The 16,927-nt window shown below is 39.5% G+C and overlaps 1 protein-coding gene across 11 annotated transcripts in view; it reads right to left on the reverse strand.

Moving 5' to 3' along the window:
• Positions 1–16,927, reverse strand: part of DENND1A (DENN domain containing 1A) — a 531,128-nt gene that overhangs the window by 252,737 nt on the left and 261,464 nt on the right. For all 11 annotated transcript variants that reach the window (XM_082403252.1, XM_082403251.1, XM_082403250.1 and 8 more), the window contains 2 exons: positions 5,282–5,362; positions 1,302–1,355 (listed from right to left, as the gene is read on the reverse strand). In XM_082403252.1, coding sequence (XP_082259378.1) covers positions 1,302–1,355; positions 5,282–5,362 — 135 coding nt within the window. The remainder of the gene's footprint in view (positions 1–1,301; positions 1,356–5,281; positions 5,363–16,927) is intronic.

The following is a 16,927-nucleotide window of genomic DNA, read 5'->3' on the forward strand; positions in this document are numbered from 1 at the left end:
ACTTTAAAAAAGTAATCAAGTACATACCCAAAAGAATCAAAAGGATGGAACACAAAGTTCAATCTGTACACCAAAGTTCAAAGCAGCATTATTCACAATAGCCTAAAGGTGGAAGCAACCCAAGCGTCCATCGACAGATAAGTGAAATGTAGTATGTTACGTATATATAATGAAATATTATTCAGCCTTAAAAAAGAAGGAAATTCTGACACATGCTACAACATGGATGAACCACAAAGGCATTATGCTAAGTGAAATACACCAAACACAAAAGGACAAATATTGTATGATTCTACTTAAATGAGGCGCCTAGAGTAATCAAATTCATAGAGACAGAAAGAATAGTGGTTGCCAGCTGATGGGAGGAGTAGGGAAATGAGTTGTTGTTTAAAGGGTTATTTAATGGGTACAGAGTTTCAGTTGGGAAAGATGAAAAAATGCTGGAGATGGATGTTGGTGACAGTTGCACAACAATGTGAATGTGTTTACCAATGAAATATATACTTAAAGATGGTTAAAACAGTAAATGTTACATTATGTACATTTTGCCACAATTTAAAAAGCAACCAAGCGCCTTAGTGGTGGTGATTCTATATTTAATTCTACATAGTACTATTTACAATCCGAGTAAAACATTTTGAAAATACGTCTTAAGCCTAGGCTAGATACGTCGTTCGGCTTGTTCAGAGGGCAAATATTACCCTCTGCTCCCTCAGACTCAAGTTCACTGCTAAGTCTTTAAGAGGTGGGGATGGGGGTCCTCACACTTCTACCCACAAATATATTTACTTTCTTAAAAGTCAATATAGAAATGTAGCAGGAGCATAATTCTACTTGAGTATATCTACCCTAATAAAGAAATCTTTATATAGGAAGTTCTTTACATAGAAGCATTTTATTTACAACAGCAAAAACTAAAAACCCCTAAATTCACAACAGCGAGGAAATAGCTAAGTAAGCTACATAGCAAATTGAATATTATGCAGCCAACAAAAATGATTGTGAATGAAATGGCAAAATGCTTATGTAATAGGTGATTCTAACTATGTAAATAATACATTCTAAAAAGACTACAATGAGACATCAACATGTTAATAGGTGATTGATTACCTTTGAGAAGTATGAATAATGATCTTTCCTTGTCTTTATACTTTCTATATTTTAAAAATATTCTCTATTTGGTTTTACTTTCATAATACATTATTTTTATAATGGGAAAATATATCCTTTTATTTTCTTTCAAAATTAGTAAAAAAACAAAGAGGAATAAAAATTTAATCCACCCCTGCCCAAGTACTCACATTCTCAGGGATGCTGGGAAGTTCTCTGGTGTCAGGCACAGTAAAATAAGAATGCTGGAAAAGAAAAACAAAAGCTATTTATTTCTGCAAAAGTATGCAACAAGCACATTATTCAGAAACCAGGTAAATGATCTGAAGATTATTCCTCACTCAGATGAAGAAACAGAGTTTCACTCACAGAGAATAGTCTATGGAATATTTCCTTAGGATAATGTTGGATTAAAGCCAGATGCATTAAATCATTGGTTTGGTAGATGGAGTTCTTTTCTATGAGAGAGGAACTTCTGTGAGATACAAACGAACAGCTCAAAGAAGTTAAAGGCTAAATTCTTTTACGATGTTTGCAGGTTTCTGAACACATGAAAGCTGCAGACTTCATAATTTATTGTTCAGTGAGGCAAGTGGACTCTAGGGGCCAAATATCACTAGGTTCACTCAGGAATGGTCTTTACCAACCAAACCTGCCATTTCATTTCAGCATCTGAGATTATATCCATCTACAAGCTGCGGGCCAAATCTGCCCCGAAGGCCCAAGGGATGTGAAGGACAGCTCCAGGGAAAGGACTGCTGCACTGAGACACTGCAGATGGCTAACAGTGGAGAAAGTCTCTCCACTATGCATGCTCTGCAAATAAGCCTCCTGACTTCCCGTGCAAATTCCAGTGAAGGGAGCTGGAGACTCAGTGGAGTTGAAAACCTCACCTGCTCAGAGAACTTTCAAGGAGGCATCTCCATGTTTGTAACAAGCATGTGTCTCTGAGTTAAATGAAAACAGGCTGAACTGATGACACCTCCTCCGTGCTACTAAAGACTCAGAGAACAATGGCAAGCAGGAATGGAAAGAGCCTGGTGATGGCCAATTAAAGAAGGGATTGTGCAAAGGCCAGGAAAGGTCACATACAGAGAAAGTCAGCTTAGCCATGGCCAAAGTTCAAACCTAGACCCCCAAGTGACATTTCAGGAAGTTCTTCCCACTCCCCATTCTTGGATAATTGCAAAATAAGTAGGTCTCTGGAAAAATGAGTTGTACAGGCTTCCTGAAATGAAAGGCCTGGGGGACAATTGCGATAACGAAAATAGCAACAATAACAGTATAAGCTATTTGTCTAATATTCAGCAGATATTTATGAACACCTGCTGCATGGAAGGCTTTATACCAGGTACTTTATAAATAGTATCTCTAATTTCCATACCAAAATTTAAGATAGATATTATCTCCATATTACAAATGGGTAAATTAAGGCTTAGAGAGGTAAAGTGACTTAAGGTCATACAGCTAGTAGGTGACAGAACTAGGATTGAAATCAGGTCTGCATAACTAGAGCTATGCTCTTTCCACGATAACAGACTGTTATATCTGTGCTTTTTAATGAGCAAATTATACCTAAAGCCATTTGAATTAAACTAATAAACTGAAAAGTAAAAAGAGAAAAAAAATTAAAAGATAACTTAAAAAACATTCCCTGCAGTGCGCTATTCCAAAATCTGTGGGTTAGTGCCAAAACATTATCTATGAAGTATTACGACAGAGATTATGTAGCGTATCAGTTATGGGAAACTAATTGGAAACTAGTTAATTAATTCAAGTCAACAATGAGGATTAAAATAATAAAAGCAAAATACAAGGTTAAATTTGATGCCATGAGATACCAAATTCTATACCAAATGGCTCGAAGGGAGTCCCAGGAAATGTTCAGTAATGGCAGCGCACATGGTGATGGAGTCACAGAATAAGGATCGGCACAGTGAGGGAGAAAGGACAGGGACCACAGAGTTAGCCACTTAATCGTTATGTGATCTTAGGCCACTTAATAGCTCAGAACCTCAGTTTTTAAACCTGTAAATGGGAATTGTAATATCTACTTCAGAACTGTTGTGAAGAATAAATGTTATATATGTGAAGTGCCTAGCGTTCCATAAATGGTATTTTAATAGTAAATTATTATTACTCTCTCAACTGTTAGTTTATATTCCTATTTTTCTCAATCACCTATAGAAGACACACAGAAACATTCTCTTGTGACTAAAGACAGAAAGTCCAAGACTGCCATTTTATCAATTTTTCAGGCTCTATAATACAGTTGAGACTAACCCTTCAGAAATGCAACATGGAGAGAGGAATTCCTTGTGAAGAGGAAAGAAGAAAATATCTGTCTTTACAAATGCAACAGATTGTAAATAGTGAGCCTACGCAATTCCAAAACCAAGTACTCCCCAGGCTGTCCTTTGAGATTCTGTCTTGCTCCATCGCCCATGAAATGCTGGGACCAGAGGAGGTCAGAAACATTCCTAGAAACCACTGGCATGAAACAGCTGCACCCCCCACCCCCCGCAACAGTTCTTCCTGCCCCTGCGATGGCTTGTCCTTGAGGCCTGGCAGCCACTCAAAGGAAGGAGAGGCCCTTCCTCCCCAGTAGCTGGTGACCCACCCAGGCTACTCCCCAGCTACCTGTCAGATGTCATTACAGACTGAAACGGTGAGATCAAGCTGCTTAGGAAAAGGGACAGAGACAAAGGCAAAGTTGCTTCGCTATGCGGCAGTGACTGGGGCAGGTTTAAAGCTCATTTCTTCATCTTTTCCAGACACTCTTCCTTACACAAATTTCTGGAAAAAGGTTTCTTTCCTTCCTATGCTCCATTAAAATGAGCAAAAACCTCTACCAGTTCCTTCTTTCCTCCCTTTCTTTCAACACTCATGGCCTAGTGGAAAGAACATAGGCTTGGAAGTCAGCCCTGGGTTTAAAAGCCCCGATCTCACTTATTAACCACACGACCTTGGATGGGCAAGAATCTTTTTCTCTCTAAGCCTCATCTATGAAATGAGAATGCTAATATCTATTTGTAGAGTTGTTTTGAACATCAGAGATGCATACTTGGCATAAATTAGGAACTTAGTATATAGCAGATCTATTATTAGTTATTGGCAGTAATATTGCTTTCAATGTGATCATCATGAAAAAAAAAAAACCTGTATGTTCATTTTCTTTAAGAGGGAAAATACCAAGTTAATTACCACTGAATACCAACACTGTACCTGGTTCTACTGAAGCTGAAAGACAAAACTTCTTAAACATTCAGACCCCACAACATGGGGGAAATAGCCCCTGGATAATCAATAGCTGGTCAAAGGGGATCCATCTGAGAATTCTGATGAAGGTGGTGACAAGGGTTTGACCCAGAGAATTGCAGTAACTGAAATATGGAAAAGCTCTCCTTATCTGATGCCTTATCTGACAGATGAGGAAATTGAGACCTACGAAGTTAAAGGTTTTGATTAAGATCACTCAGGTCATTGGCAAAACTATGACTTGGGGATTGAAATCTCCCAATTTGTAATTCAGAGGCTTTTCCACCCTGGCACACTACAGACCACATAGCATGTACATAAAAGAGTTCAAGGAAACGATCTGGCCAGGAACTGTGCTAGACAGTCTCTATCCCTGTCCTTGAGGGCGTACGGTCCAGTGGCGGAGATAGGAAAACAGGTTGTTCCAACGTGTTTTGTGACTAAGGACTGCAAAGTGTACAAGATGCTTGGGGCAAAAAATGAAAACCTTAGCTAAGGGGGGGTTACCCTGGTAAACAGGGGAAAGGCGGTGTTGAAGGTTCGGGGGTGGCAGGATGGGCTTCAGTGAAGGGGCAGACACAGCAGTGCTAGGGGGCAAAGCATGAGGCAGGGAACCCCACAGGGGTTGAGGAGGCAGGGGTCAGCCATCCCATTCCAAGCCCAGCATCTGCCATTCAGGAGATGCTAGTGATGGGATGACAGCCAGGAAGAGAGGAGCCTGGGGCATTTGCGATCCATTTCTCATGCAATCCCAGAGAAAGAAAGAAATACATCTCCCTGGCCTGTCTTGAGGTCTCAGAGTACTTGGAGGTGGGGAAGGTGCGGATGACAGAAGACAATCCCATTTGGCTCTTTCTTACTGTTAATAATGGAAAGGTTTCTGAGTGATTGCTAATATTCTGCTGCCACTTACCACGCTGAGATGAACAGACACTCCTGGGTCAGGGATAGGAAGTTTGTGCAGAGTTTCAAGAAGCTCATTCCACTGACTCTCCTGAAAGAAATAAAAGGCCTAAGTAACAAAGGCAGGGCTGAGCCCTTAGTCAGAGACCTGCAGGGAGGTCTGGGCACACAACAGAAATAGGTTTGATATTCAAGTAGGGTTGGACAAAAGACACTGCTTACGGCTCAATAAAAGAGCCAAACAGTTCCGCCCACACCAAGTTTGACATTTTCTACTTAGTGAGACACCTACCATGACCGCCTTTTATGGATCATATACCATAAGCTCTCAGCAAATCTATCCTCTCAACTCCATAGCAACAACTTTTAAATGCAAACAACCCCAGCTTACAGGGCGGGGGTGGTAGGGAGAAATAATGATGACACTATAGATCTTGTCTTCATCATCATTACCCTCAATTAATTTTATTGAGTGTTCACTGGATACACAGCAGCCTCCAATTATGGAAAGTTAAAAATGAACTACTACAACAGCATGCAATACAGGATGGTGGCTGTGCATTTTAATTAGTGAAATTGAGCCACAAAATGAAATGCAAAGCAGTACAAATTCTTCGATTGAAAACAGGTTCACCTTTAAAATGCTCAAAAGAACATTGTTTACAGAATTATCCAAAAGCTATGTCTCCCACCCTGTGGAATTCTCTGTGCTGATAAAATAGTAATAAGCTTACGTTTGTACCCATTTGGTAGCTGTTTGAGCCTCACAACTACCTCACTTTACAGTTGAAAACTAAGGCTCCGAAGGGTAAAGGAACTTGACTCAAATCATCCAGCTGGTAAGTTGATTCAGATTTCAATTCATCCCATTTCTGATGATGTTCACTTTAATCATTTGATTAATTCATCTGAGGTCTCTATTGTGAGATCACTCATTTTCCCTAAAGTGAGTCAGCTATACACATACATCTATCCCCTCTTTTTTGGATTTCCTTCCCATTTAGGTCACCACAGAGCATTGAGTAGAGTTCCCTGTGCGTAGGTTCTCATTAGTTATCTATTTTATATATAGTAGTGTATATATGTCAGTCCCAATCTCCCAATTCATCCCACCCTCCCTTCCCCCCTTGGTATCCATATGTTTGTTCTCTACATCTGTGTATCTATATTTGCTTTACAAATAAGTTAATCTGTACCATTTTTCATCTAATAATTAGTGATGTCAAGCATCTTTTTATGTGTTTGTGGGCCATCTCTATATCTTCTTTGGAGAAATGTGTATTTAGGTCTTCTGCCCATTTTTTGATTGGGTTGTTTGTGTTTTTGAAATTGAGCTGCATTAGTTGTTTGTAAATTTTGGAGATTAATCCCTGTCAGTTGGTTCGTTGGCAAATATCTTCTCCTATTCTGAGGCTTGTCTTTTCGTCTTGTTCATAGTTTCGTTTGCTGTGCAAAAGCTTTTAAGTTTAATTAGGTCCCATTTGTTTATTTGTTTTTATCTTCATTACTCTAGGAGGTGGGTCAAGAAAGATCTTGCTGCGATTTATGTCAGAGTGTTCTGCCTATGTTTTCCTCTAAAAGTTTTATAGTTTCTGGCCTTACATTTAGGTCTTTAATCCATTTTGGGTTTATTTTTGTGTATGGAGTTAGGGAGTGTTCTAATTTCATTCTTTTACATGTAGCGGTCCAGTTTTCCCAGCACCACTTATTGAAGAGGCTGTCTTTGCTTCATTGTATATTCTGGCCTCCTTTGTCATAGATTAGGTGACCATAAGTGTGTGAGTTTATCTCTGGACTTTCTATCCTGTTCCACTGATCTATACTTCTGTTTTTGTGCCAGTTCCATACTGTCTTGATTACTGTAGCTTTGTAGTATGAAGTTGGGGAGGCTGATTCCTCCAGCTCCATTTTTCTTTCTCAAGATTGCTTTGGCTATTCTGGGTCTTTTGTATTGCCATACAAATTGTAAAATTCTTTGTTCTAATTCTGTGAAAAATGCCCTTGGTAATTTTATAGGGATTGTACTGAATCTGTAGATTGCTTTGGGTAGTATAGTCATTTTCACAATATTGATCCTTCCAATCCAAGAACATCTCTCCATCTGTTGGTATCATCTTTAATTTCTTTCATAAGTGTCTTATAGTTTTCTGCATACAGGTCTTTTGTCTCCCTAGGTAGGTTTATTCCTAGATATTTTATTCTTTTTGTTGCAGTGGTAAATGGGAGTGTCTCCTTAATTTCTCTTTCAGATTTTTCATCATTAGTGTAGAGGAATGCAAGAGATTTCTGTGCATTAATTTTGTATCCTGCAACTTTACTAAATTCACTGATTAGCTCTAGTAGTTTTCTGGTGGCATCTTTAGGATTCTCTATGTATAGTATCATGTCATCTGCAAACAGTGACAGTTTTACTTCTTCTTTTCCAATCTGTAATCCTTTTATTTCTTTTTCTCCCCTGATTGCCATGGCTAGGACTTCCAAAACTATACTGAATAAGAGTGGACATCCTTGTTTTGTTCCTGATCTAAAAGGAAATACTTTCAGTTTTTCACCACTGAGAATGATGTTTGCTGTGGGTTTGTCATATATGGCCTTTATTATGCTGAGGTAGGTTCCCTTTATGCCCACTTTCTGGAGAGTTTTTATCATAAATGGGTGTTGAATTTTGGCAAAAGATTTTTCTGTATCTATTGGGATGATCATATGGTTTTTATTCTTCAGTTTGCTAATATGATGTATCACACTGATTGATTTGTGTATATTGAAGAATCCTGTATCCCTTGGATAAATCCCACTTGATCATGGTGCATGATCCTTTTAATGTGTTGTTGGATTCTGTTTGCTAGTATTTTGTTGAGGATTTTTGCCTCTATGTTCATCAGAAAATTATGGTCTGTGATTTTCTTTTTGTGTGTGTGATATCTTTGTCTGGTTTTGGTATCAGGGTGATGGTGGCCTCATAGAATGAGCTTGGGAGTGTTCCTCCCTCTGCAATTGTTGAAAGAGTTTGAGAAGGATGGGTGTTAGCTCTTCTCTAAATGTTTGATAGAATTCACCTGTGAAGCCATATGGTCCTGGACTTTTGTTTGTTGGAAGATTTTTTAATCACAGTTTCAATTTCATTACTTGTGACTGGTCTGTTCATATTTTCTATTTTTTCCTGGTTCAGTCTTAGAAAGTTGTACCTTTCTAAAAATTTGTCCATTTCTTCCAGATTGTCCATTTCACTGGCCGTAGAGTTGCTTGTAGTACTCTCTTATGATACTTTGTATTTCTGTGGTGTCAGTTTTAACTTCTCCTTTTTCACTTCTAATTTTATTGATTTGAGTCCTCTCCCTTTCTTTCTTGATGAGTCTGGCTACCGGTTTATCAATTTTGTTTATCTTCTCAAAGAACAGCTTTTAATTTCATTGATCCTTGCTATTGTTTTGTTTGTTTCTATCTCATTTATTTCTGTTCTGATCTTTATGATTTCTTTCCTTCTACTACTTTTGGGTTTTGTTTGTTCTTCTTTCTCTAGTTGCCTTAGGTGTAAGGTTAGGTTGTTTATTTGAGATGTTTCTTGTTTCTTGAGGTGGTATTGTATTGCTATAAACTTCCCTCTTAGAACTGCTTTTCCTGCCTTCCATAGGTTTTGGGTCATCATGTTTTCACTGTCATTTGTTTCTGTATTTCCTCTTTGATTTCTTCAGTGATCCATTGGTTATTTAGTAGCATGTTGTTTAGCATCCACATGTTTGTGTTTTTTACAGTTTTTCTTTTTCCTGTAACTGATTTCTAATCTCACAGTGTTCTGGTCAGAAAAGATGCTTGATACAATTTCAGTTTTCTTAAATTTACTGAGGCTTGATTTGTGACCCAAGATGTGATCGATCCTGGAGAATGTCCCATGTGCACTTGAGAAGAATGTGTATTCTGCTGCTTTTGGATGGAATGTGCTATAAATATCAAGTAAGTCTATCTTAATTGGTCTACTGTGTCATTTAAGGCTTGTGTTTCCTTATTAACTTTCTGTCTGGATGATCTGTCCAATGGTGTAAGTGGGGTGTTAAAGTCCCCCACTATTACTGAGTTACTGTCGATTTTGCCTTTTATGGCTGTTAGCATTTGCCTTATGTATTGAGGTGCTCCTATGTTGGGTGCATTAATATTTACAATTGTTATATCTTCTTGGATTGATCCCTTGATTACTGTGGAGTGTCCTTCCTCGTCTCTTGTAACAGTCTTTATTTTAAAATATATTTTGTCAGATATGAGTATTGCTACTCCAGCTTTCTTTTGATTTCCATTTGCATGGAATATCATTTTCCATCCCCTCACTTTCAGTCTGTATGTGTCCCTAGGTCTGAAGTGGGTCTCCTGTAGACAACATATATACGCGTCTTGTTTTTTTTATCCATTCAGCCAGTCTGTGTCTTTCGGTTGGAGCATTTAATCCATTTACATAATTATCAATATATACGTTCCTGTTGCCATTTTCTTAATTGTTTTGGGTTTGTCTTTGTAGGTCTTTTTCTTCTCTTGTGTTTCCCGCCTAGAGAAGTTCCTTTAGCATTTGTTGTAAAGCTGGTTTGGTGGTGCTGAATTCTCGTAGCTTTTGCTTGTCTGTAAAGCTTTTGATTTCTCTGTCAAATCTGAATGAGATCCTTGCTGGGTAGCGGCGTCATCTTGGTTGTAGGTTTTTCCCTTTCGTCACTTTAAATATATCCTGCTACTCCCTTCTGGCCTGCAGAGTTTCTGCTGAAAAATCAGCTGATAACCTTATGGGGATTCCCTTGTACGTTATTTTTTGCTTTTCCCTTGTTGCTTTTAGTTTTTCTTTGTATTTAATTTTTGTTAGTTTGAATAATATGTCTTGGCGTGTTTCTTCTTGGGTTTATCCTGTTTGGGACTCTCCATGCTTCCTGGATTTGGGTGACTATTTCCTTTCCCATGTTAGGGAAGTTTTCAACTATAATCTCTTCAAATATTTTCTCAGACCCTCTCTCTTTCTCTTCTTCTTCTGGGACACCTATAATTTGAATGTTTGTTTGTTTAATGTTGTCCCAGAGGTCTCTGAGACTGTCCTCATTTCTTTTCATTCTTTTTTCTTTATTCTGCTCCGTGGCAGTTATTTCCACTATTCTATCTTCCAGCTCACTTACCCGTTCTTCTGCCTCAGTTATTCTGCTACTGATTCCTTCTAGTCTGTTTTTCATTTCAGTTATTGTGCTCTTCATCACTGTTTGTTTGTTCTTTAGCTTTTCTAGATCCTTGTTAAATATTTCTTGTATCTTCTCGATCTCTGCCTCCACTCTATTTCTGAGATCTTGGATCATCTTTACTATCATTACTCTGAATTCTTTTTCAGGTAGATTGCCTATTTCCTCTTCATTTATTTGGTCCTGTGGGTTTTTACCTTGCTCCTTTGTCTGAAATATACTTCTCTGTCGTCTCATTTTGTCTAACTTACTGTGTTTGTGGTCTGCTTTCCACAGGCTGCAGGGTCTTAGCTCCTCTTGTTTCTAGTGTCTGCCCTCTGGTGGGTGAGGTTGGTCCAGGGGCTTGTGTAGGCTTCCTCGTGAGAGGAACTGGTGCCTGAGCTCTGGTGGGTGGAGCTGAGTCTTGTTCCTCTGATGGGCAGGGCTGCGTCAGGGGGTATTTTTTGGGGTGTCTGTGAGCTTAGTACGACTTTAAGCAGGCTGTCTGCTGATGGGTGGGGCTGTGTTCCTGTCTTGGTGGTTGTTTGGCCTGAGGCATCCAGCACTGGAGCCTGCAGGCAGTTGTGAGATCTTAGATCCTGGTGGAGACCTCATGAGAGCTCACGCCAATTAATATTTCCCGGGGCCGGGTATTCTCTGGCAGTCCTGGACTTGGCGCTCCCACCCTAGGGGCTGAGGCCTGACCCCTGGCTGGGAAACTAAGACCCTGCAAGTTGCATGGCATGGCCAAAAAAAAAAAAAAAAAAAAAAAAAAGAAAAAAAGGAAAAGAAGAGAAACAGACAAGCAAAACCCAAGACAAATGATAAAAACAAAAACAAGCAAAAAAAAGGCCAAAAACCCCCCCAAAACAAGAAAACAACCAAACAACTGAACCCAAAAATGAAAACAATAAAAACAAAACTAATAAAAACAGAAAACAAAGAACAAAAACAAAACCAGAAAAACACAAAACAAGAAAAAAGTAAAATAAAGATAGAAAAATAAAAAACATATTTTAAAACGTTTTTCTTAAAGAAAACATAAATAAAAAACAGGGAAAGACCTTCAAGATGGCAGAAGTGTAAGAGTGGAGATCACCTTCCTCCCCACAAATAGAACAGAAATACATCTACACGTGGAACAACTCCTATGGAACACCTACTGAATGCTGGCAGAAGATCTCAGACTTCCCAAAAGGCAAGAAACTCCCCACGTACCTGGGTAGGGCAAAAGAAAAAAGAAAAAACAGAGACAGAAGAATAGGGACAGGACCTGCACCTCTGGGAGGGAGCTGTGAAGGAGGAAAAGTTTCCATACACTGGGAAGCCCCTTCACTGGTGGAGATGGAGGGTGGGCAGGGGGAAGCTTCAGAGCCATGGAGGAGAGTGCAGCAGTAGCGGTGCAGAGGGCAAAGTGGAGAGATTCCCGCACAAAGGATTGGTGCCGACCAGCACTCACCAGCCTGAGAGACTTGTCTGCTCACCCACTGGGGCAGGTGGGGGCTGGGAGCTGAGGCTCCTGCTTTGTAGGTCAGAACCCAGAGAGAGGACTGGGGTTGGCTGCGTGAAAACAGCCTCAAGGGGCTAGTGTGTCACAGCTAGCCGGGAGGGAGTCCAGGAAAAAGTCTGGAACTGCCTAAGAGGCAAGAGACCATTGTTTTGGGGTGTGCGAGGAGAGGGGATACAGAGCACTGCCTAAACGAGCTCCAGAGATGGGCGTGAGCCGCGGCTATCAGCGCAGACACCAGAGACAGGCATGAAACGCTAAGGCTGGTGCTGCAACCACCAAGACGCCTGTGTGCAAGCACAGGTCTCTATCCACACCTCCCCTCCCGGGAGCCTGTGCTCCCTGCCACTGCCAGGGCCCCGTGATCCGGGGACAACTTCCCCGGGAGAACACATGGCGCGCCTCAGGCTGTTGCAACATCACGTTGGCCTCTGCCGCTGCACGCTCACCCCGCTTTCCGTACCCCTCCCTCCCTCCAGCCTGAGTGAGCCAGAGCCCCCTAACTGGCTGCTACTTTAACCCTCGCCTGTCTGAGCAAAGAACATATATGCCCTCAGGTGACCTACATGCAGAGGTGGGGCCAAATCCAAAGCTGAACCCCAGGAGCTGTGTGAACAAAGAAGAGAAAGGGAAATTTCTCCCAGCAGCCTCAGGAGCAGCGGATTATATCTCCACAATCAACTTGATGTACCCTGCATCTCCGGAATACCTGAATAGACAAAGAATCATCCCAAAGTTGAGGCAGTGGACTTCAGGAGCAACTGCAGACTTGGGGTTTGCTTTCTGCATCTAATTTGTTTCTGGTTTTATGCTTATCTTAATTTAGTATTTAGAGTTTATTATCATTGGTAGACTTGTTTATTGATTTGGTTGCTCTCTTTTTTTTTTTTTACATATAGATATACTTTTTTTCCTTTTTCTCTTTTTGTGAGTATGCGTATGTTTCTTTGCGTGATTTTGTCTGTATAGCTTTGCTTTTACCATTTGTCCTAGGGTTCTTTCTTTCTTTTTCTTTTTTAGTATAGTTTTTACAGCTTGTTATCATTGGTGGATTTATGTTTTGATTTGGTTGCTCTCTTCTTTCTGTTTTTTCTTTCCTTTTTTTAAATTTCTTTTTAATTTTTAATAATTTTTAAAATTTTAATAACTTTATTTTATTTATTTTCTTTCTTTCTCCCTTCCTTCCTTCCTTCCCTCCCTCCCTCCCTTCTCTTTCTTTCCTTCCTCCCTCCCTCCCTCCCTTCTTCCTTCCTTCCTTCCTTCCTCCCTTTCTTTCTTTCTTTCTTTCTTTCTTTCTCCCTTTTCTTTGGAGCCGTGTGGCTGACAAGGTCTTGGTGCTCCTGTCGGGTGTCAGGCCTGTGCCTCTGAGGTGGGAGAGCCTAGTTCAGGACATTGGTCCACCAGAGACCTCCCGGCTCCACGTACTATCAAATGGCAAAAGCTCTCTCAGAGATCTCCATCTCAACTCTAAGACCCAGCTCCACTCAAAAACCAGCAAGTTACAGTGCTGGACACCCTATGCCAAACAACTAGCAAGACAGAAACACAACCACACCCATTAGCAGAGAGGCTGCCTAAAATCATAATAAGGTCACAGACACCCCCAAAACACACCACCGGACACGGTCCTGCCCACCAGAAAGACAAGATCCAGCCTCATCCACCAGAACACAGGCACCAGTCCCCTCCACCAGGAAGTCTACATAACCCACTGAACCAACCTTAGCCACTGGGGGCAGACACCAAAAACAACAACTATGAACCTGCAGCCTGCTAAAAGGAGACCCCAAACACAGTAAGTAAAGCAAAATGAGAAGAGACAGAAACACACAGCAGATGAAGGAGCAAGGTAAAAACCCACCAGACCAAACAAATGAAGAGGAAATAAGCAGTTTACCTGAAAAGGAATTTAGAGTAATGATAGTAAAAATGATCCAAAATCTTGGAAATAGAATGGAGAAAAAACAAGAAACGTTTAACAAGGACCTAGAAGAACTAAAGAGCAAACAAACAATGACGAACAACATAATAAATGAAATTAAAAATTCTCTAGAAGGAATCAATAGCAGAATAACTGAGTCAGAACAGATAAGTGACCTGGAAGATAAAATAGTGGAAATAAGTACTGCAGAGCAGAATAAAGAAAAAAGAATGAAAAGAATTGAGGACAGTCTCAGAGACCTCCAGGATAATATTAAATGCACCAACATTCGAATTATAAGGGTCGCAGGAGAAAAAGAGAAAGAGAAAGGGACTGAGAAAATATTTCAACAGATGATAGTTCAAAACTTCCCTAATATGGGAAAGGAAATAGTCAGTCAAGCCCAGGAAGTGCAGAGAGTCCCATACAGGATAAATCCAAGGAGAAAGAGACCAAGAGAGATATTAATCAAACTACCAAAAATTAAATACAAAAAAAAATATTAAAAGCAGCAAGGGAAAAACAACAAATAACATACAAGGGAATCCCCATAAGGTTAAAAGCCGATCTTTCAGCAGAAACTCTGCAAGCCAGAAGGGAGTAGCAGGACATATTTAAAGTGATGAAAGGGAAAAACCTACAACCAAGATGATTCTAACCAGCAAGGGTCTCATTCAGCTTCAATGGATAAATCAAAACCTTTACAGACAAGCAAAGGCTAAGAGAATTCAGCACCACCAAACCAGCTTTACATCAAATGCTAAAGGAACTTCTCTAGGCAGGAAACACAACAGAAGGAGAAGACCTACAATAACAAACCCAAAACAATTAAGAAAATGGTAATAGGAACATACATATCGATAACTACCTTAAATGTAAATGGATTAAATTCTCCAACGAAAGACACAGAGTGGCTGAATGGATCAAAAACAAGACCCATATATATGCTGTCTACAAGAGACCCACTTCAGACCTAGGGACACACACAGACTGAAAGTGAGGGGATGGAAAAAGATATTCCATGCATATGGAAATCAAAAGAAAGCTGGAGGAGCAATTCTCATATCAGACAATATCGCCTTTAAAATAAAGACTATCACAAGAGACAAAGAAGGACACTACATACTGATCAAGGGATCAATCCAAGAAGAAGATATAACAATTGTAAATATTTATGCATCCAACATAGGAGCACCTCAATACATAAGGCAAATGCTAACAGCCATAAAAGTGGAAATCGACAGTAACACAATCATAGTAGGGGACTTTAACACCCCACTTTCACCAATGGACAGATCATCCAAAATGAAAATAAATAAGGAAACACAAGCTTTAAATGATTCATTAAACAAGATGGACTTAATTGATATTTATAGGACATTCCATCCAAAAGCAACAGAATACACTTTCTTCTCAAGTGCTCATGGAACATTCTCCAGGATAGATCATATCTTGGGTCACAAATCAAGCCTTGGTAAATTTAAGAAAACTGAAACCGTATCAAGTATCTTTTCCGACCACAATGCTATGAGAGTAGATATCAACTACAGGAAAAAAAAATCTGTAAAAAATACAAACACATGGAGGTTAAACAATACACTACTAAATAACCAAGAGATCACTGAAGAAATCAAAGAGGAAATCAAAAAATACCTAGAAACAAATGACAGTGAAAACATGATGACCCAAAACCTATGGGATGCAGCAAAAGCAGTCCTAAGAGGGAAGTTTATAGCAATATAATCCTACCTCAAGAAACAAGAAACATCTCAAATAAACAACCTAACCTTAAACCTAAAGCAATTAGAGAAAGAAGAAAAAAACCCCAAAGTTAGTAGAAGGAAAGAAATCATAAAGATCAGATCAGAAATAAATGAAAAAGAAATGAAGGAAACGATAGCAAAGATCAATAAAACTAAAAGCTGGTTCTTTGAGAAGATAAACAAAATTGATAAACCATTAGCCAGACTCATCAAGAAAAAAAGGGAGAAGACTCAAATCAATAGAATTAGAAATGAAGAAGGAGAAGTAACAACTGACACTGCAGAAATACAAAGGATCATGAGAGATTACTACAAGCCACTATATGCCAATAAAATGGACAACTTCGAAGAAATGGACAAATTCTTAGAAAAGCACAACCTTCTGAGACTGAACCAGTAAGAAATATAAAATCTGAACAGACCAATCACAAGCACTGAAACTAATACTGTGACTAAAAATCTTCCAACAAACAAAAGCCCAGGACCAGATGGCTTCACAGGTGAATTCTATCAAACATTTAGAGAAGAGCTAACACCTATCCTTCTCAAACTCTTCCAAAATATAGTAGAAGGAGGAACACTCCCAAACTCATTCTATGAGGCCACCATCACCCTGACACCAAAACCAGGCAAAGATGTCACAAAGAAAGAAAACTACAGGCCAATATCACTGACGAACATAGATGCAAAAATTCTCAACAAAATACTAGCAAACAGAATCCAAGAGCACATTAAAAGGATCATATACCATGATCAAGTGGGATTTATCCCAGGAATGAAAGGATTCTTCAATATATGCAAATCAATCAATGTGATAAACCATATTAACAAATTGAAGGAGAAAAACCATATGATCAACTCAACAGATGGAGAAAAAGCTTCCAACAAAATTCAACACCCATTTATGATAAAAACCCTCCAGAAAGTAGGCACAGAGGGAACTTACCTCAACATAGTAAAGGCCATACATGACAAACCCACAGCCAACATCATTCTCAATGGTGAAAAACTGAAACCATTTCCTCAGAAACAAGACAAGGATGTCCACTCTCACCACTATTATTCAACGCAGTTTTGGAAGTTTTAGCCACAGCAATCAGAGAAGAAAAAGAAATAAAAGGAATCCAAATCGGAAAAGAAGAAGTAAAGCTGTCACTGTTTGCAGATGACATGATACTATACATAGAGAATCCTAAAGATGCTACCAGAAAACTACTAGAGCTAATCAATGAATTTGGTAAAGTAGCAGGATACAAAATTAATGCACAGAAACCTCTGGCATTCC

This window comes from Balaenoptera borealis (assembly GCF_965194805.1).
Source record: "Balaenoptera borealis genome assembly, chromosome: 8".
In the NCBI taxonomy this organism is placed as follows: Eukaryota; Metazoa; Chordata; class Mammalia; order Artiodactyla; family Balaenopteridae; genus Balaenoptera; species Balaenoptera borealis.